This window comes from Chroicocephalus ridibundus, chromosome 5 (genome assembly GCF_963924245.1).
Source record: "Chroicocephalus ridibundus chromosome 5, bChrRid1.1, whole genome shotgun sequence".
Taxonomy (NCBI): Eukaryota; Metazoa; Chordata; class Aves; order Charadriiformes; family Laridae; genus Chroicocephalus; species Chroicocephalus ridibundus.
Genome location: NC_086288.1, coordinates 534,397 through 555,972, shown reverse-complemented (window position 1 = coordinate 555,972; position 21,576 = coordinate 534,397). Strand labels below are relative to the sequence as shown.

Below are 21,576 nucleotides of genomic sequence, written 5' to 3'. Positions count from 1 at the left end.
TAAGCCCTGTTACCTACAAGCTCAGCTGAGAATTGTCACTGGGTGACACATAGCAGAAAAGCAAGGAAAGTCACTTTTGAGAATAAGATCCCCCCTTTCATTTGCTTGTTCTCAAGAGCATCTAATACATGAGGGCAGTTTAGAGAGAGAGGGAAAGAGCCAGTTTATTCCTCCACAAGGGCCTCCGGATGATGGAGAGCTGCTGAAATAGCATTCCCACTTTGAGACATCTCAGATCCCACCACTCTTCCTTACAAAGATCTTGTTGCACAGGTCAAGACCACAGGTCTCACGCCCACAAACACCAAGCAACGCGGGCCGATGCAGCTCTCAGGGACCTCTGACAAAGATGGGGAATAATGACATAAAGGTTGTGCCTTTTCTCACCTCTTCTGAGAGCGTGAGAAGTGATGGGATTAACGGGGATGATTCAGATGCTGCAAGAATCCTTCCTGTTCATGGGGAGTCAAGCTCAGGGTGCAGCCAAGCCCAGTAGGCTATTCTGTTATTATTTGAAGCCAACAAGATACCTACAATAAGCCCAAACTCAAACCCTTTCCTTTCCCCAACTCTCAGCTGTACCACAGACATATGGCAGAAATGGTTTGGGCAGGACTCGAGCGCTGGTGCTGGTTCTGAGGGAGTTTTCTTCCTGTAGCCGCACTCATACCCTGAGCTGCCACGGTCAGTTGCGGAGACTGATCAGCCTGTGCTGCCGCCTCCCTGCTGTAATCCAAAATAGACCCTCAGGGACGTTGTGTGGGTGTGGATGAGCTGAGAGCCACGCTGCTCGGACAGGCTGCGTGAGGAGTTGCGTTCTTTCTTCCTTTAAGTCTTCCTCCAATTCCCCCAGCTAATTGCTACGTTCACTGGAATCAAGGTGCATTGATACCTATTATTAGCAATACTACGGCTTCTCTCCGAAAATAACTGCTGGGACTTCAAACAGCCTCCTCAGCCAAGCCATGCCAAGTTTCAGTTCAATCAAACCACGCAGACATTTTGACTTTGTCGAGAACTTTTATTTCAAGGAATAGAATTGTTTTGAGCATATTCACAAGAATAAATATAAAATTACTCTTCAGAGTAAGAAGATGAGCTTTTATAAAAATATATCTCTATCCCACAGAACCACTTAGGTGGGGTTCTCATTAGGAAATATTATTTAATAAAAAAATAAAACACTGAAAATAAAATGCTTGACCTATACTGATTGGATCACCAAACAATTGAAATTTTTAAAAGGATATAAATATTGTAAATATTGTTAATAAAAATAACATTTAAATAGATGGGAAGCCACTGAGTCCTCCCGGATGAACAGAACACTCTAGGAAGCCACCGCTTCTTCTACAGGGTACCAACTTCCTTGTATTCGCTGGCGTTCGTTTGTCTCTTCTTGCTTCGGTACCTGGAAGTAGAAGAGAAGCGTGAGCTCGGGAAAGCCAGTTGTTCCAAATGGCTTTTTGGGGAGGGGGCGAAGGAAGTAAAAGAAAGCTGCATGACCTCCTCACGTTTGATTTAAACCTCTATCAGCTAGGCTCTGTCTGTGCTCATTTCCAGCTCTGAGATAACTTGCCTGCAGAGTCCCCTTTCTCAGCTCTTCACTGAAGATTTCACACGCGCATTAAAGTCGTGCTGCTGGCACTAGGTTTGTCTTTGAGAAATCCTGCTGGCTCCTTCCCTGCCATGGGGCTGAGTACCCTAACCAACTAGGCCATCTTCTGTTCGAGGTGACGCGCCATCCAGTCTTCAGGTAGGGAAGAGGAATTACAGCGGTTACCATTTAGCTGTCAGATCTGCGAGGCCGAGCACTCTCTCTGGGGACTGTTCCACCTTCTCGGCTCTGACAGCTGCCTATGATTAGTTATTATAGCCTGAAGAACAATTCTGGCTGCTTGTGGGTCTGTGAGCAGAGAAGACTACTACTGTCCTCCATGGTAAAGCTGATAAGGCAACACTCGTGATAGCGGTCACCACAACAACACGGCAGATAAACAAATGAGCTAGTATTAATCCAGTTGCTCTGCAGCTCCTCATGACTGGGGAAATGGCATTACCAGGTGAAGGAACTAGAATTTTCCTATTCCCTGTCTGCTCTCTCCTTTCCCTCGATGCACCCTCTGAGACAGATGCGAACTAACCTGCACAGTCCCCCGTCAGAGGTAAAAGGCACCTGAGGGTACTGCTGCCTCACCTGCCATTTGGGGTACGCTACATAGTCAGCATATTTCCTTTTTTTGAGCACTTCACTAAGTGCAGGCTAGCAGGTGTGCATACCAAACTACCTCCATGCAGTCAAGCGAGGAGAGGTATCCAAGTCTATCTGGAGGTACTCGGTGGGCATCTTACTACACGTACAGCTGACCTGCTTCCTGAGCCACAAAGAAAATCTTTCTTACCTTCTGCAGATGTAGTAGCTTGCAAGAGAGACGGCGATGAGGAAAAGCAGAACTATGATAACTGTCAGTGCCACATACTCCTTACTGAGGGGTTGTCTGACAAGTTCTGAATGCACACATCGGACACCAGAGAAGCCTACGTCGCACCTGAGGATAAGAGATGCAGCATTAGAGACATTACCAAAGCATGCTATACTGATGGCCTGCTGTTTCCTCGGGGACAAGCAATTTGAACTGATGTAACTCAAGCCCATGTGGTCCTCGAAATGGTTGCAAATTTTTCAAGTAAATGAGGAATACCTTTAAAAACGCCTAGAGGGTCTTTATTTTGTAGGCGGAATCAAAGGAGAGACCTCGCTGCTTTGCCTGAGGTCTGGATCTCCCACTACTGTAAATACAAATGAACAGGGAAGCACATCAGGATGAATGTCCCAAGTTTATGTTGGGTTGGTGACTAATTTCAGGTGTCTAAGACTCTCACCCAGGTTTCCCTGGAGCCAGCACAAATGCAGCTGAGGTGCGTTATCGATATACTGCTCCTTTTTATGTTCTGTGAGCATTTAAAGGCTTTGCTGGATTGGTGTTCTGCCTAAGCGTCAATACCAGCGAGATCAAAGGCCATGTATGGTTCATCGCCAAGCCCACCTCAGGGAAGCCTGCAGGACGCATTGCGCCCTGTCCGTACCTGCAATAGTGCTCATCCAAGTCCACTATGTACACGCACTGCCCATGGAAGCAGTAGTCCTTCATTTCAGGCTTGCATCTAGTTATCCCGACTTGAGCCACACGTGGACTGTTCTCTGTCTGGACTGTAAGGAGATTTTGTTAGCATCTCTTCGGCCTTATTTTCCCTTTCTATTTCCCTAACAACATACAAGCTTTATAAGTATGACTAATGCTCTCGCTACCAAGAGACGCAGTAGGCATTAAAGCAGGAGAGAAGTGGGAGAGGATCTTCCCAGGCCAGAGTTATCCTGACTTCTCTTTCAGGAGTTCCACATAAGCTATTTCGGCTTTTACAGCAGAGTTCTCACCTAAGACAGAACTCTTCTGCTGAAGAAGCAACATTAAAAGAAAGGCAGGCTAAAAAACGGATTTTGTTCAGCAAGTACACTTACTTAGCGCTGTTGTGCAGTTCTCCATTTCACCAGGCCCACATAATGGGATCACTGTTGTGCCCAGGACTGCCTGCAATAGGTAACCTACAAGAGAATAAAAGTAAGAGTCAAAACTAGATGCTTTTCAAGTATAGTTAAATATTGCAGCTGGTGCAGTCATTAAGTTAACAGCAGAAGAACAGAAGCTTTTTACCTTAGTAGGAAAAACCTAGTGTTGTAAACTGAAAAAAATACAGGTCTGAGAGATCTGTTGCCTAGATTCTATAAGGTAGCCCAAAGAAACATCTCTGAAATACAAAATGTTGTATTTCACTTCTACAAATTGACGTAGAAGAGAGATCGAACAGAAACTCAGTGTCTGTGACCACCTCTCACCCACACTCTGAGTGAAACTGGGCAGGAACAGGCTTGGAGAGATTACAGAGGGGAGGCAGAAATCAGTCCAACTCGATTATCTTAGGCTTCTGACTAGTCTGGCACGGCACCTGTGCAAGGGACACAGTCAGGGTTCCACAATTAAGCATGACAATCCAGCATTCATCGCAGGAGGAGTTCTTTTGGTGATCAAAATCAAGATGTCCTTGACTCACAACCGTCCACGGGGAGAGGACTTCCTGGGACTCAGCAAGTCAGTGCAGCTGGTGACTCAGGACGCCAGGTCAGGGCTGAGCCAGGCTCGGCGCCCCACCGCTGGCTTCAGAGACCACATACTGCTCCAGGTAGGCTTAGCACAACAGCTGCTCCTGAGCAGCACAGAGCTTCCTCAGCCCTCTGCTTGCTGTGGCCAGCCGGAAAGGCTGGACAATTCCTGCGCTAACACCCACTCTGGAGCTTTTCAGTTAAAAGCCCTCTGGCAAAGACAGCTAACACGATACGCCAAGCCCTCTTCACCTGGTCACTGGGTTGGAGAGGTTACTGACCGCTTCACGGATCCTGGGCCAGTGTTACTTATCTCAGCAGAACCCCAGAAGGAAACGTGTACGTTTCTGTCCTTCCTTCACCATCCACACTGAAGAAAACTGCAGCTCGGCAGGTGCGACGTGGGTACCAGACAGAACAGGAGACTGCACCATGTGGGCTGGATAGTGCTGCGCAGACACAGCTTCCAGGTATTCTAGTAGTTCAACAAACAATTCCAAACAGGATTTGAAGGCCAACTAGCTTCCCAGCTACCCAAGAGGAACAGTCAATGTTTGCCCCAGCCGGCCATGAAATCCACTTGGCTCACACTCCTGCTGTGGTCACAAACTAACCTGCTCATGAACTGCTTAGTCATCAGCCCCATTCCACAGAAGTCTGTAATTTGTGTCTTTGGGCTGTTTGCCTCTATTAACTTGTCAGGTCATGCATGTCTAATGGAGGGAGTGTGCCCTCATAATTTCTTGATCACTCTAATTCAACTCTGGTTATTAGAAAGTTTCATTACCTCTCCGAGTTAAATCTAGTAGTCATTTATGGATTTCCTGCAGCCCATCTACTTCTGGGTGATTAGCAGGCTTCCTTTAAGCTTTATTCCAGCTAGATACAAGAACAGCAGGAATATCCATCTTAGAGGGACGGGAGGTTTTTGTGTGCTTTCTGTTTCTTTGAAAATTCTTACCTCCCTCTCCACCGCATTCCTTGCAAAGCTAGTAAGCCAGGTTTACACCGAGCTTTAGAAGAAAAGACAAAGACTAAGTCTGCCAAAGCGAGAGCCACGGTAACAAAAACCAGTGATGCCGGCATCTTGACTGGTACAGGAGCCTAAGCGGGAGACACCTGCGATGCTAGTGTGACTCAGCAGGACCTGCCTTTCACTCCAATGGGGCAGGACCAGCAAGTTTACTTTCAGGGTGGGATTTTTTTATTTTGTTTTTTACATAGCACTGTGCTCACTAAGATTTCATCATCGGGAGCAGTTTAACACTTCTGTAAGGAGAGCACGAGTCGCCACGACAGAAAGTTAAAGCGTGTGAAGGATGAGGCCAGCAGCTGATGGACGGTGGCAGCTCAGTTACCGCTAGAACAGCAGGCTTTGGACCTGGTGTCCCAAATGATGCTGGGAACAGAAGATTTACCGAGTCAGTCCTTATTCCCATGAACTAGCGGGACATTTCAGAAGTGCTCCGAGGACTACGCTGCTCCCTCGGCAGGGAGGACAGCTCTGTCCCACTAAGTGTGCACCATGTCATTGCAAGGAGGGATGCTGAAATCCTGAGACTAGTGAGAGTTGGTGACCTGAGGCTCCCTCCTCTTCCCCACGTACTGCTGCTACTGTCTCTGTGTGACGTGCTATGGCAAGACTCGGTCTGGGGCCACCTGACAGTAATGAATCTAAGCCTAGGCAAAATATGCTAGAAGTATCTGAGATACCCACTTCTATCGTACTTAGTTAAGTAGAGGGATTAAGCCAGCTGACCATCTCTTTTAGCTCAGACATTTCTGTTTCAGCTTGCATACTTCCTTGATCTGAGCATCATCTGAGCGGCTGCTTTTTAATCTAAAGTTCCCAGTTTGAGAACCCGGGTTTTGCATTTGAGAAACTCAAACCTGGGTACGTGCAAGAGGTCAGCTCTTCTCTTGGCTCCAGGAGGCAGCACCACTTTCCAGCTAGAGGAAAGCCCAAAACTCAGACACCTGTGAGGGACAAATTAAAATACACCTCCTCCTACAGCACCAAACAAAGGCTTGGCCCATTCCAGACGTGCGCAACAACCGATAGCCTCCTCCGCCTGACCGCAGCCACACAGGCCGGAAAGGCTGGAGCGCAGGCGTGGATATTTGCTGACACCCAGCAGTATTTTCTGCGTTCGGGCAAAGTTCTTTCTGCTCTGCACTGCTATATTTTGCCCTTTCCCCCATGCACATATTTCTCCTCTGACATCAATGGGAGGGGGATCCTACGGGAACGTGAGGGATCCACAGACCGCAAAGGCAAAGGAGAGCCTTTCCCAGAATAATTATCAGACGATATATACCAAGCATAGGACCTGGGAGAGGTAGTTATATTTTTATTCCTCTGCTGTTCACTAAGCAAATACTCTACAGGGTACAAGATAACAGCAATGAGATGGTGGATATTCCTGTGTGCCTCCCAGGAATGCGAGTGCTACACTTAGTGCTACACCACCAGCGTGCACACGCAATACCTTCTGGTGTTGCAGGTATTCCTGTAAGGTTACCACTGACAGCAGCGGCTGTTTCTGGAACAGGCATAACACTGCTGTTTACTCATCCTTCCATGAAGGATGAAAGGAAAATGAGGGACAGAGACTGGCTGCCTTCGCTTCCTGCAGCCTTCCGCAGAGATGACATGCAAGGGCTAATTATCAGTCCATCCACTGAAAGCCAGCTATAGTTTCCAGTTACAGGATGACTGTTAAGGATGCACATACAGGATACACATAACTGAGAACTAGTCTCTTTGCAAGACTTACACCCATTTTAAAGGGGAGTTGTCAGGTTTTGGAGAGGTCAATCATCATTTGAGTTGGCTTTGCCGGTCACCAAGATCACTAGTCTTATACTAGTTCATCTGAAGAAGACCCCATGATACTACTTCACATTCGGCACCTCTGTGGTCTCTCTGCCACAGAGGCAGCACCTACGCTTTTTGCGTGGGTTGCACTTCCAAAGCAATGCCAAGCGCAGAGGTGTCCAGATGACACACACCTGGAGGATCTCAGCCCATTTTAGCTCTAGAGACAGATCAAGGTGGACCCTTGTCACCTGATTTTGGACACCCAGAGCATGTCTGACTCTCTGAGGCCTTCTTTGTGTAGACTAAGCAGGAAACATGGAAGTTAGCCAGTCTGCCCTACTGGCTTTGTGAGCATCACTGCTACTACTGTTTAACCCCAGTGCACCACCTTCCGTGTCTCTCTGCTGCTAACCTCCCTAGCTAGCCACAGAAGTTTGCAGGCCATCTCAGACAACACAAGCACCTCTGGCAATAAAGGCTAGGTGAATGGTTGTATTTTAGATGAGGATCATGGAAATGTAGAGTTAGCCAGGAAAGCCTTGCAAACAGCTCAGTCTTATTCAAGATTCAACTATACCCCTTGCTTACATCAACCACAGCACCTCTAGAGTTCAGGTTACCCCCGTAGACCGGGGATTTTTTCCTGGGGAAGGAGAAGTGGTCATTCGAGACATTTTAACCACCTCAGACAGAGCAGACCTCCCTTGCACTCAGGAGACCTCAGCTGGTTTCTTCTTGCTGTTTTGGGTAGATGTACCTGGTGCCTAGTTGCCTGACCATGGCCATCAAGGCAGGTGCCCAACTCCCCTCTTCCTGAGATGAGACACACAAGATGTACAGTTGTTCTTCTCACCCATGTGAAAGGAGATGCTATCAGTTCTTTTCATCCCTCACCCCCCTGCTGTCTACATATGTTTGGCCTTTTGTCTAAAGAGAGGCACCAGATGTGATGGTACTGAGAGAGGTAGGCTCAAATAAATTACCCAGGGCAACTGGACAGAAGCGTCTACGCATTTTTCTGGTAAGTAACATCCAGGTTTCCCCATCTCACGTTTTATACCTGTGACTTCAGAACTGCCAATTCAGTCGGATGCCCAGAGCAGCTCTAAGGCAGCCCTGGAAACACCAGCCTGTATGGGAAGGCTATCACTCCATGCGGGCTACAGGCCCACATGATCATCTTCAGCACTGTGCCAGGACCTACCCTTAAGCAGAGATCATGTAAATAATTACGTATTATGTGCACCCAGTCATCTCAGTACTGCTTCCAGCCCTGTGGAGACCTACACACCAGGGATCTCATTCACATGCTCCCCCTGTGCCTGGGCCACTCTGCTTTCCACCACTATGTGTGGGGGCAGAGGTCCCTGCACCACAGAAGCAGCAGAAATCCATTACTGCTTCCAGCCAGACACATCAGCCATTGACACGTTCCACATCTCCAGAGTCAATGACCTGCACGTTTAGCCCATTTGCTGAAAGCCAGAAAAAGCGATGCAGGAAAACATAAGGTCAGCAGCTCCTGAAACTGTCCAGTGAGCCTGGAGATCCAAGGCCTGCCTTCCCCACTGAGCGGGCTCACAGTGACTGCAAGGAGGCCTGTGCCAAGTCTCCTGCAGTAAACTCACAGGAAAGGCAGGGCTTGGGCTTGGCTATGCCGTCGTGTGGCTGGGATAGCACCGTGGCTCCCCAGGGGTGGCAGCTCTCCCACCACTGCCTTTCTGCTGCGCAGTCGCCAAGCCCACGATAGCCAGGGTATGAAGCTGACAATGACTGTCACTTCGGTTAGGCTTCAGCAGGGAACCTCTTAACGTCTGGTGTAATGCCAGCTACAGACAGTCATCCCAGCTTCTGCCAGTGGCACCGAGTTCTGCTTACACTAGTGACCTGGGAGGGAAAGGCAGTAAAGTGCTCCTACCACTTGTTATGATGCCATCAAGCTATGACTAACCTACCCCTTACTATTAGATTTTGTGCCTGCCCCGGAAATAAATAAATCCATACACAAATCCATGAAGACATACCAGTTCCTTCCAGTGCCAGTTTTGTGCAAAGTACGGCTGAGTCACAGACTACAAGATGTTTAGCCCGCTGTCCTGGCAAGTAAGATGCTGTGCTGCAGCTGATCCATAAGCTATTATGGAAATACCTGGCCAAGATGAAAGACAGATGCTGCAGTGGGCTTAGCAGATATGGGAACATCTGCCCCTAAAGAGAAGCCTTGGGAACTGAGCTTCCCCATCGACTGCGACTCTGAGCCCAGCATCGCAAGTGTGAGAGTTTGTTTTGCCGTTAAAACAGCCTGCGAGTGCGCCATGTCTCCGTCCTGCCTCCAACGATTGCTGCCCACACAGTTCAAGTCACCTCACAGGGTCAGCTCTCAGCAGCCACTGCCTGCCCCTGCCAGCGCCCAGCAGAGGTGTGTGGCAAGGATCAGCTGTTGCTTCACCAGCGCACCCAGGCTCCAGGACTCTCTTAGATACACGTGTTCACTCTGGCCTTTCAGGTAGCTTGTGTCATGCAATAGAGTAACACGCTCCCAGTGAGGAGGTGGAGAAGTGTCAAGAAGAGGGAGGCCACAACCTGTTTTGTTACCATAAGGAAGTCTCTGCTGCCATGGGGATTCACCTGATGAGCTCACCCATAGTGTGGCCTGGGTGAAGGCAGCAGAATGCAAACAGGACAAGGTGACGGAGAACAGATTGCATTGCTTTGAGCAGATCGTGCTGCAGGGGGAGAAGGGGAACGACATTCACCTTCGCTCGGTCAGACGACACACCTGGGCATCGCACAAGCAATGAGATGTCCCACGGCAGCCCAGCAGAGAGTAAGACCCCCTGCTCTGCTCCTCGGCTCACACAGCCACCCCGGTACACCCATCCCTGCCTGAGACTTCATCTCGGGAAAACAAACACATCGGCTGCACCTAAAGGCAAGCTGACCTTTACGTTTTGCCGGAGTTTTTCCAGCGCCTAAAGAACTCCCCAGCCCCGCGACTCGGCGCCCGGTCGCCTCCCGGCCCCGCCAGCCCCTGCCCGGGGGGACACAGCAGCCGCCGGAGCGGTGCCCAGCGGCTCGGCCCGGCCCGGCGGCGGCACTCACCGAGGAAGAGCAGCAGGCTGCGGGCCCGCAGACAGCCGGCGTCCATCGCCCTGGCGTCCCCGGGGAGCGGCGGAGGAGCGGGAGGCGGCGGCGGCGGGAGCGGTCTGGGTGCCGGCCGCGCCGCCCCGCACCTTTATGGGCAGGCGGGAGAGGCGGGGCGCCGCCGGCCGGTGATGAAACCCGGCCGGGCCCGGGGCAGGTGCCGCCCCCGGGCTGGAACGGGCCGCCCCGGGCGCCCGCCCCGGCCCCCTGCCCCGGGGGCAGCGGCAGGGTGCACCCCGGGCCGGCCGGACGCGCGGCCGCTGTCCGGGTACGCGTGGTTTCCCGTTTTAGCAAGCGTTACGCGTGGTTGTAAGTCACCTGTCCCCTCCTAGCAACGTGGCCAAGGCAGCGATGGCCGGGACCTGCCGGGGCGATGGGTGCCCGCGGCTGACCACCACGCTGCCTTCTGCGTGCCCCCCGTTCCTCCGTGCGAGGCGTAACGGTGTGATTCTCTGCCGGTGCAAGCGTGGACCCGGAGCCGACCGCTGCCCGGGGGGGCTCTGCCTGCACAGGGAGGACCATTGCCCTGCCATGAACGCTGCCCATGCATAAACCAAGGTTTGGAAAACACCTCAGGGCAGGCAGCCAGAAACCGGCTGCGTTCCCTAACCTCCCACCTCCTGGCATTTCTGGAATGACCCTCGGCGCACACGTGCTGCTGCCAGGGAGCTGGGGGCAGAAATGGTCCATTAAGTTACAGCACAGGCCACAGGAATGCCAATACCTCACCAGCACCCAGACCCGGCCACCACGGTCTCTAGGTCCGTGGGTGCTCACCCCGCATTGCCCCTCCAGCCCTTGGCCTCCTCGCAGCCCGGTGGCACGGGCAGTTCCTGGCAGCAATGTATCTTTCAGTTACTTAGACACCAGTTGACTAAATATGGCTACTTTTAAAACATTTCCTTTCAAGCATCTTGTCGGAGCCCACGCGCTCTGTTCCCAGTTAGATGAGGCCTCGTCCGGCACTCACATCCCATCATCGGATAGCTGTGGGATACACCACACCAAGATCCCTACTGTACACGTCTTCCTGAAACATGAAGTGTGCTTTTATCTAAACAAGCTGCTCAGCAATGGTGGTTATTTATTTTCCTTTTAAAGCAAAAAACCTTCTTCCTCTGCCTTACCACCTTCCATTGTCAAAAAAGGCAAGGTGATACCCAATTACTGCAGAACCGATAAGCCTATCTCACAGTAAGGAATCCGAGTACTGATAGTGAGGTGCAGTTCAGCAGCTGATGACTCAAGTATCCATAGTTTCTCCATTTTCTAAGTGGTTATTGATACAAGAGAGTTAATTGTAGAAGATACTGCAGAATACGATACACTACACCCTCCGCGTTCAGACTGCAATTATAGGGAACAAACACATTCATTCAGGGAGATGGAATAGATCTGGTACTTACAAATCATACTCCTCCTTGTTTTGAGAGCATTTTCTTAGGTCTACAGATGTGTGGAGAACCTGAAGTGAAAAAAAGGAGATATGTTACTAAAATTGTGTATCAGCAACATCTATTAATTATCCAAATGGTATGAGAGTTAGCAAGATACACGTAATAAAGATCAGTGCAAAAGTAGCATTTATATTATTATTTATACCATTTATATATTTAGTTCATCCTCCACAGGTAAGTGGGACATGTTAAAGCCGGAATCTTTCTCTAAGTCGCCTTTTTCCCCCCTCAAGCATTAGGGTCATGGCTTCCCCCCATACAATCAGTACACCACTTTAAGATTAGCAGATGGTAGCTTTTTTTGATGCCACACGACTCTTTTCGTTGCTTCTTTAGTTGGGGCTGATCCCCCTTATTAAGGATTTTATTGTCTGGTCTTTCAGGGATCATAATGGGTAAAGGAAGAAACTGCAACGATTAGTAAAGCATTTCTGTGTGTGGGCACACAGATGCCTTAAAAAGCACCATCACTGCAGAACTTCCACTTTATAATTAATTTCACCCTTAAATTCCTGCATGATTTATCCTCTGAAAGAGAGCATTTAATTATAGTCTTGTACCGGTATCCAGATACCAAGTAACTGACACAATTGGAGCAATTCATTGGAATTTCCTCTTTCAGATTTGAATGTATGGAAAACAAGTATCATACAGGCGTCTTCATTTCATCTTTCTGCAATGTCCTTTGTCTCACGGTATGTGATCCCGCATCCCTGCTGGAGGCTTTCACCATCCTCTCTTCCACGCGGAGGCCGCCTCTTTCAATAATGCCGATACACACCTTAAGAGCCAATTTTCCAAGAGGCTGTTCACCCCGAGCAGTGCCTCCCCGCACCCGTAGGTTGACTCTAAGGCAGATTCATCGCATCCCACAGACCTGCGTACGGAGCGACATGCCTGTACAATGCCGAGAGGTGGCACTGATTGGGCAACACGGCATCCCGGGCACATTTCGGCTGGTGGCCTCAATTTCAGCTGGGGTGAACTGTCACACCCAAGTCAAGCCAATGATGGATTCATGGCACTTGGCATCAGACCAGCGAGTAGCCCCCAGAATGCTTTGACATTTCAGGATCATCTTCTTTACAAAGTGTAACAAGTATAGGAGGAAATACCTTAAGACCTTGTGCAAAAGACTTACTTGCTTTTATTACCTTGCAATGGCTTAATCACCATCTTTAAAGAAAACCGCTATTTACAAAGTCCATAGGCTCAACTCAAGCTGAGCTCAAGTGGGATGGCTCCTGCGACTGGAGCGTCCGACTGGAAGGACACAGGCTCTTTAGGAAGGACAGGCACAACAGGACGAGGGGGTGTTGCCCTCCATGTCAGTGACCAGCTGGAGTGCATGGAGCTCCACCTGGGGATGGACGAGGAGCTGACTGAGCGCTTATAGGTTAGTATTAAAGGGAGGGCAGGGACAGGTGACATTACGGTGGGTGTCTGCACAGGCCATCCGACCAGGAAGACCGAGCAGATGAGGCCCTCTATAGACAGGAGCAGTCTCACGTTTACAAGCCCTGGTCCTCATGGGGGACTTCAACCACCCCAATATCTGTTGGAGGGACAACACAGCAGGACATAAGCAATTCAGGAGGTTTCTGGAATGCATTGGTGATAATGTCCTTCTCCAAGTGACAGAGGAGCCTTCCAGTACCTAAAGGCGGCCTACAAGAAAGCTGGAGAGGGACTTTTTACAAAGGCATGTAGTGATAGGACGAGGGCTAATGGCTTTAAACTGAAGAAGGGTAGATACAGATTGGATATTAGGAAGAAATTCTTTGCTGTGAGGGTGGTGAGCCCCTGGCCCAGGTTGCCCAGAGAAGCTGTGGCTGCCCCATCCCTGAAGGGGTTCAAGGCCAGGCTGGATGGGGCTTGGAGCAACCTGAGCTGGTGGGAGGTGTCCCTGCCCAGGGCAGGCAGGTAAGAACTAGACAGTCTTTAAGGTCCCTTCCCACCCAAGCCATCTTATGATTCGATGAAGTCCGTGTTATGCTTAATCTTCTTTCAACGTCACAGGTATTCATCTCTTTTTTTTTTTTTTTTTGGACAGAGCAGCAGATTCATAGCAGTGATTATTTCAAGGGTATGGATTGAGCTTTGTCTATGAGTTTATGTGTCATTGATGACACAGAGGATTTTCGATGAACAACATACCCTTTTCAACTTAGAGCGAAAAAAATATAGGTGAAACGTACATTTTTCTGTGCTTGAAAATACTTTTCCTCATGGTGATTTGCTGTAGAATACACATGTTCATAGCAAGGAACTACTGCTTTATGTATATGTTTTTACATATCTAAAACCATACACAGCAAGTGACTATACTACTTACTCTAGCTGCTCTCTGTTGGACTTGCATCCAGTTTTATGCATTGCCGTTGTGGGGATGATCTGCATTGTTTTTGTCTGTCGAGAGTCAGACCTATTTGCAAAACCAATATATTTTATTAGTAAGCATTCTTGAAACTGGAAGAAAATCATTCCTAGCCTTGCACTCTTACACACACAGAGTAAGAAAACCTAGCATTTTCATAAATTCTTGTGAAAATAGGCCAGCATTTTTGAAAACAGTATGAGTACAACCATCATTATGTGTGTTAAGACAAATTTTTATATCCAGCAAGCTTTCCCTGCACAACATAAGAGATCCTCAAAAAACACTCTCAAAAGATCAGACGGTTAACTGGAGTGCAGCTCACTTGAATGCGGCATTTTCATTTGAACTACAGAAAATTAATACTAAGTGTGAAAATCGTAAGTGGTAAAAAGCAGGGGGCTCACATGTGAGCACAAATGCCCTAAGAAGGGAATAGATTAAAGTGGGATACATAGATGAGGCAGTCTGGAGGAAATGGGAGTAAGGAAAAACCCTGAGCCAAACTTAGTCCATCTAAAGGTCAGTTTCAAATCTGCCATGTATGTGAGGGATGAATTAGGTCAAATGTTCTTAAACAACCAAGCTTTCCTATAAACTATGAGAGTTGAAAATGCTGCCCCCAAGGCCGAAAGTGGCTGATGCCTCTTCCTGTTAATGCAGGGTGAGGTCAAAGCTACTGCACAACACAGATGTTCTGCTGTTTAAAAAAAAAAAAAAAAACAAAAAATAAAACAAAACCAAAAACAACCCCCCAAATTCGCTGATTTCTTAGCCAACTTCCCGGGTCAGCATTAACTAGCAATTGATAAAAAGAAAGAAAAAAAACCCAAACAGCTAATTCCCATCCATCTCAACGTGTTTCAGAAGATGGAGATGAAAAGGCAGCAGATCTGCCAGTCCATGCTGGATTGCTCCCTACAGGGCAATTTTTAAACCTTCATTCTTCTGGCTTGTACGACATTTCCATTACTCTCCCCTGGGCAACTCCTGAATGGCTCAACACATCTCACTGGCAGGAAGAACTTCATAATGCTCAGCTGGTGTTTTCCCTTCCCTAATTACAGCTCAGTGCTCCATGCTCAGTGATTTCTTAGCCTCCAAGGGGTTTGTAGGTTTTTTCACTTGTGGAGTCTTTTCACGGCTTCTGCTTCTACTCACTGCTAAACCAATCTGTGCAAGCATTTTATTTGTACCCTTGTACAGGGTGTTATCAAACCAAGTCCCACCCATATCACTGCCCATCTATCTAGTAACTGTTTCTCCTTGCTCCAAGTGACTTGTTAAGCATATGAGAAGGACCAAGGTGGAAGGAAAGTGGTTCTCCCCAGAGCACACAGCAGGTTGCAGGCAAGCTGGGCAAAGAACACCAGCCCCTTTCCCATCGGTTTTGTGTGTTGTTGTGTCCATCAGCACCTCTTTCAAGTACATAAAGTCCTGTTCCACAGTATTTTTCATTCTCCCGGAAGACGAATGTTCATCACTGTGAGATACAATACATGTAAATAGGAAGACTGCTCTCTCTGATGGTTCACCGTCCGTACACACGGGTGCAGCATTTAGACCCCTGACCAGTGGCGAATATAACTGAAATCGTTATGTGAAAGCTTGTTCCTGGTGGCTGACCATGTGGCACATCCGCTCGATAGCTCCGCCGTGAGAGCAACATCCATGTCGGCCAGTGAAACAACACCAAGAACCACCACCGTGGGGATTGATGTGACTCAACAGGCACTCACCGGCTCCCGTCAGGCTTTCACCACAGCACTCAGCCCCAGCTATGGGCTCTCCACCGCTACCTTCCATCCCCCTTACCCTGTCCTCCATCTGGACAGCTGGTGCTAGCCTGGGGAAGACAAGAGGAATACACTCTGCATACGAGTGCCAGTGTCACAGGGAAGGAAAGACCTGCCTTGGGCTGGAGCAGGGCTAGACTCTAAGGCCTGCGCTAAAGCCAAAACAATACATGACCAACGCAGGTGATCAGCAGAGCCCCCTGCCTCCCCCCTGCTCCATTTGGGAACCTTGGCAATCAGCTGAGCCGTTACGCAGGCCTCAGCCACAGTGGCTTCAATCTCTTTGGCAAGTGTATTTCACCCTTTTCACTGCCACAGGGGGTGAGGAGATAAAAGCAAGGCAAGGGCAGAGAAAAGGGTGACTTGATGGCTATTTCCCAGCCTCAGAGTTCCTGTGCTTGGCCTGCTGAATCGGAAGCAGCAGCACCGGGCTGTGACTCGCCCTGTGCTCCAGGCCCTGCACTGCCACTGGGACTTCACCCATCCGCAGACTCCACATTTTGACTGCAACTCAGCGGTGACTGTCACCTGCACGCCAGCCATGCGCACGGGGAGCTGGAGCACCCTCCACGAGGAATGTGTCATTAGGGATGATGGAGTAAACAGCAATTCACCTGAAACCAGCTTAGCCAGCATATGTTCCAGAAACCAAATCTAGGAAAGAGGCACAGGTCCACAGTGTATTTGTTTGGCCTGTAACTAGCGCTAGGCATGGGAGCAGATGCACTTAGTGGAAATCCCCCATCCACTGGCATTATGGGACACTCCCATTACTGTTCTGATAATTACTGGTAATCATTACTATTACTGAAGCGACCAAAAAAAAAAAAAAAAAGGCTCTCAGGATCAGGCCTTTATTGTGCTGGCTGTTGTCATGCAAAGGTGATGAGACAGCCTGCCCCAGGGAACCTATAAACACGGCTGCCCAATTCATCACCACACTCATATTTCAAACTAGGACACTGTGGTCCACCATGAAGCTCTCCTACAACTCCAGCTAAAAAAAGCCACCGCGCTCCCCCTGGCTCGCATCAGCTTGGAGCCGGCCTGTTCGTATCTTGCTCTCTGCTGAGATGCGGCTAGAAGGGAAAGCAGCCGATGGGGAATACTTTGGGGTTGCACCACTCAACAAGACGTTCCCATTCTGTTTTTTCCCTGTGTGGGCCCAGCCTGCTATAAAACTCCATGTTCTTTGATCTCTGGTGAATTTAGTACCACCAACCCCTGAGAGCCAACCGTGAGTCACATGGTACGCAGAAACCTCTGGGGTTTGGTTTGGGGATGACCCAGACTATGTGAAATCATCTTCCAGTCACCTTCTCCTCCCATCCATGGTCTGAACGTCACCTCAGGTATCCAAGCCTCCCTAGACACTGTCGCTAGGTCACAGGCTGAAGACATGGATTAGCCAGCTTAGCCACAGACTGGGTACAAATGGGGAGCCCCAGGGAAAGACTGTAGGCCGCTCTGGGGCTGAGAAGGACAGCGATAGCTCCAGTACAGGTGGTAACCATCTGCCTGCAACGCTGATTTTTCCTCCCACATATGCAGGTCTGGCTGCTATCAGCCACCGGGGAAGGAGACAAGACCCCAGTTTTCTGGTCAGAGCTGCTTGCTCCCCAACCCGTCTCAGGAGTGCAGCCTACATTCCTCCCTGACTAAAAAGCAAAATAAAACGTGTTCAGACCCTGCATGTTCCTCTGCTCTCTCAGCACAGAGTTGCGGGTTTGCTTGAGGGCCAAGGGGAGGCAAAGGCCTAGACGCACTCCCCCGTGAACTCGTCGCTACCTCTCCACCCATGGGTATGGAGGGTGCTGGTCGCCTGCTGTGTGCATGGGAGATGGAACGAGGAGTGCGATCTGCACCTGGATGTCCTGGGGGAGAGGTGTCAGCATCCAGTCGGCTGACCGTGACACTTCCATGGATAACACCTCTGCATAGTATCTACACATCCACCCCTTCGTCCTTTTTCCTGCAGCTTGATGTTATTTAAGAGATGCATGAGATTTCCTTTATGACACTCAGAGCGCATGCGTGTAAATCAAGTGGGACAGGACAAAGGCTACGGCCGGGCTTAATTAGATTGGTGTCAGTTATTAAACTAAGAACAGCACTAAGCTAGGGCTGGCAGTTCTTGGATGAATGCTCCTGCAGTTGGGGTCTTTGTCCTTTATACATGAAAGAAAGGAAAAGAAAGCACTATGGATAAGGGTCAATTAGCCAAAGCTGGCAAACACAAGGTAGGTCTTTCAATCTAGTCAAACTCCTCAATAACAACAGTCCCTCCACAGGACTTTCAAAGAAAACAGGCATCCCTGAAAACGACTTTTTTGTAAGAGTCCGAATAGAACCTGCACATTAGATGCTCAGGATGAGACACCTTTGGCCACTGACTTGCAGCATGCCTACAGCAGAGGTCACCCCTTCATACATAACACACTCATGTTCCAGCTCCACGCCCAGATTAACCTACCCTGCCCAAACCAAGCACACAAGCAGGCCCATATCAGCCAAACCAGACCATTGAGTTAGCACAGAAGATGGCCTGGTTGGGGTGAAATGTGCCAGATGCGAGAGCCCGTGCAGAACATGGCCTCGCTCTTTTGCCTCCATCCCTGCTTCTCAACCTTTCCCCCTGTTTTGTTCTTGTAACATTCCCTTTTGTGAAGCAGGAGAGAGATTTCCAGGAAGGATCTGCTGTAAGCAAAGCTAATTACCCATCTTTCCAAATCAACCACTTTAAAGGGCACATAGGTTAACTAAACTAAAAAAGAGGTTTCTATACTAAAGTCTCTTTCCCCTCTCTCCTAAAGCATTCTTATGCAACGCGCTGCGCACTGCTGCATGCATTTGATTACATTGGGACAACTTTGATTACCATGTCACATATCATCAGAGTTGCCGACTGCATTGCAAATATTGGAATTGTCTTTTACGTAGATCTAAATAACATCGGAGCCTTTGGGCAATGGCCTTCGATTGTTTACACGGTTTTCATAAACAGGACATTAACAATTTGTAAATATCCTGTTGGAAATCCCTCAGCTGTATTTGCAAGCTCACAATAGACCAGTTAGTTTGATACATGCCCACCCGCCGTAAGTGTCTCTCTACCAAAACTTCACTGGAAACATTGCACAACTGTAAGTGACCACAACAATTGCCTCTAATCGTACGTACCGATGCTTCCACTTCACGACTCCTACAAATTGTTTGTGGAGTTGATACATCTTCGGAGCATTTGCTTGGGAAATATAAATTAAAGAAATAATACATTATTGTTGTCGTCATTTTCCATAGGCTTATGCTGTGTTCTCATTCAAGTAGAGAAAGCAAGGGAATTACACTGCTCTGAATTCTTGTTCATAGAATCATGGAATCATAGGGTTGGAAGGGACCTCTGGAGATCATCTAGTCCAACCCCCTGCCAGAGCAGGGTCACCCAGAGCAGGAACGCGTCCAGGCGGGTTTGGAATGTCTCCAGAGTTGGAGACTCCACCACCTCTCTGGGCAGCCTGTGCCAGGGCTCTGCCACCCTCACAGGAAAGAAGTCCCTCCTCGTGTTTAGGTGGAACTTCCTATGCTCAAGTTTGTGCCTGTTACCTCTTGTCCTGTCCCCAGGCACCACTGAAAAGAGCCTGGCCCCATCCTCCTGACACCCACCCTTTCAGTATTTATAAGTGTTGATAAGATCCCCCCTCAGCCGTCTTTTTTCCAGACTGAAGAGACCCAAATCCCTCAGCCTTGCTTCATAAGAGAGGTGTTCCAGTCCCCTCAGCATCTTGGTAGCTCTTTGCTGCACCCTCTCCAGCAGTTCCCTGTCCTTCTGAGATTGTAGGTTGTTTGGTTGGACTCGATGATCTCAAAGGTCCTTTCCAACCACGAAGATTCTATGATTCTTGAACCGGGGAGCCCAGAACTGGACACAGTACTCCAAGTGCAGCCTCACCAAGGCAGAGTAGAGGGGGAGGATGACCTCCTTCGACCTGCTGGCCACACTCTTCTTGATGCAGCACAGGATGCCATTGGCCTTTTTGGCAACCAGGGCACATTGCTGGCTCATGGTCATCCTGTTGTCCACCAGGACTCCCAGGCCTCTTTCAACTGATTTGTTGTTAGCGCAGAAGATTTGTTGCTGCATCTTACCTAGAGGCAGGGTTTTTTTTTCCCTTTCATATAAACTTCCACTCCAGCTGAACAAAGACAGTGACATACACATGTACACACAGACACACGCTCACAGAAAAATCTAAAATTCTCTTGGGAATTCCTTTGGCGTTGTGAAATAGGGTGTTTTCATGGTCAATAATTAGATACCTGTCCATAATCCTGCAAATTTTCTGCAGTAAGTCTAAAAATATCTTTCAAAAAGAAGTCATAAGACTAACCTCTCATGTTTTAGCAGTCCACCTCAGGACTCTCAGCGGAGTTAGAGAGAGGCCGAAATTTCCTTCTCAGCTAAATCCTGTATTAAAAGCAATGTACAGCTACCCCGGTGGGCACATATTTAACTGACCAGGTAGCTAGCTCCGGGGGATAGCGGAGTTGCCTTCACGCAGAGGGAAGCTCCAGCTTGGAAGGTAACAGAAGAACAACAATAAGAACCCTTGGCACAGGAGAAATAGAAGTACCAGGCTGTGTCACTCCTAATCCATATGGGAATAACCCACTACTGGGAGCAGTGATACAAAGCAGCGTGACAGTATGTCCTTAGATCCAAAACAAGTGCCTTAAAGAATGATAACTCCAGGCTACAACTGTGCTAGCATAAAGTCAGATGCTAGTAAAGCATTCAAGAAATAATAGTTGACCTAACCTTAAATACTATTTGGGCAGGTGAGGGAGTCCTCGAAGTATGCATATTGTTGCTGTCTCCAAACACGTTGCACCTAAAAGAAATCTTGCTGCAGCTACCTGGTGCCCTTTGAAGTTAACAGCTATTTCTTACCAAACCCCTGAGGTCTGGACATTACACAAATCCTAACACTGTCCCCATAGACTTTAGTGCTTCTCTGAGTCAAGCTGGTGTCCCCCAGCACCCACATCCCTATCTCTGATGTACCCTTGACCAGAAAACATATACAGGCTCCCATCCAAGATGCTATCTCCCACACAGAGATACTCAGACAAGCCGTGCACTGCAGTAAAAGCTGTCTGTCCGAGCCAGTCCAAGTTACTGTCCTTGCTGAAGATAGTTCTGAAGGTAAAGAGGGCACAGCTTACTACCCTGGCCTGGCCACGACAGACCCTTAGCTACGTCTCTGTCCCTGAATTGTGGCTGCATTGCATTCCCCTTGCCTTGCAGGCTCTCCTTGCACAAAGCAGTCCTATTCCTCTAGCGGCATATCCTCGCTGGCTGCTAGCTGGGCCCACTCTAAAACCCAGCCTTTCTCTTCCCCTTGCTCCCAGTTGGATGCTGCACAGCCCATCTCCCAGCCACGTCTTCTCTGTCACCAGCACATCTCCATCCTCTCCCACCTCCCAGTTCCAATGCCCTCCAGCCATCACCCTCATTTGCTGCTTTGTCTGACTACAATCCTGAACAGCAACTGGGCAGAATGGTAGCGCACAAGGCCAAGATTGCCTGGCCCAAAATACACACTGGCATCTGGTGGTCTTGCGGTGATTTTTCTTCCCAACAGTCCTCGGTATATACCAGAAAAAGGCACTGGACTTGCATGTCTTGTTCATCCTGCGCAAAACTCCAGGGACATCGAGATAAGCTTTCCTACGTTTCATGCCCTTCCCGTTCTGCCTCTCCTCCCCCCTGCACACACGCTTCCCCCAGACTTTGGTAAAAAGGACATGAGTCATAAGCTGTG

The 21,576-nt window shown here is 48.9% G+C and overlaps 2 protein-coding genes across 17 annotated transcripts in view; both read right to left on the bottom strand.

Moving 5' to 3' along the window:
• Positions 1–1,024: 1,024 nt before the first annotated feature.
• Positions 1,025–10,220, bottom strand: EREG (epiregulin). The gene is made up of 5 exons (XM_063337281.1): positions 10,083–10,220; positions 3,521–3,604; positions 3,088–3,211; positions 2,403–2,549; positions 1,025–1,411 (listed from the first exon to the last, which is right to left on the bottom strand). Exons 1-5 carry the CDS (start codon positions 10,126–10,128, stop codon positions 1,351–1,353), a joined length of 462 nt encoding a protein of 153 aa, XP_063193351.1. The 5' UTR covers positions 10,129–10,220; the 3' UTR covers positions 1,025–1,350.
• A 1,308-nt stretch (positions 10,221–11,528) lies between these two features.
• LOC134516735 (epigen) overlaps positions 11,529–21,576 on the bottom strand; it is a 66,893-nt gene continuing 56,845 nt past the window's right edge. For 7 of the 16 annotated variants that reach the window (XM_063337259.1, XM_063337257.1, XM_063337264.1 and 4 more), the window contains 3 exons: positions 18,935–18,998; positions 13,917–14,006; positions 11,535–11,589 (listed from right to left, as the gene is read on the bottom strand). The gene's annotated coding sequence lies outside the window, so the exon portion shown is untranslated. Of the gene's footprint in view, positions 11,590–12,722; positions 12,942–13,916; positions 14,007–15,697; positions 15,805–18,934; positions 18,999–20,142; positions 20,327–21,576 lie in introns of all 16 variants that reach the window. The other 9 variants (XM_063337261.1, XM_063337262.1, XM_063337263.1 and 6 more) reach the window with 7 other exon arrangements.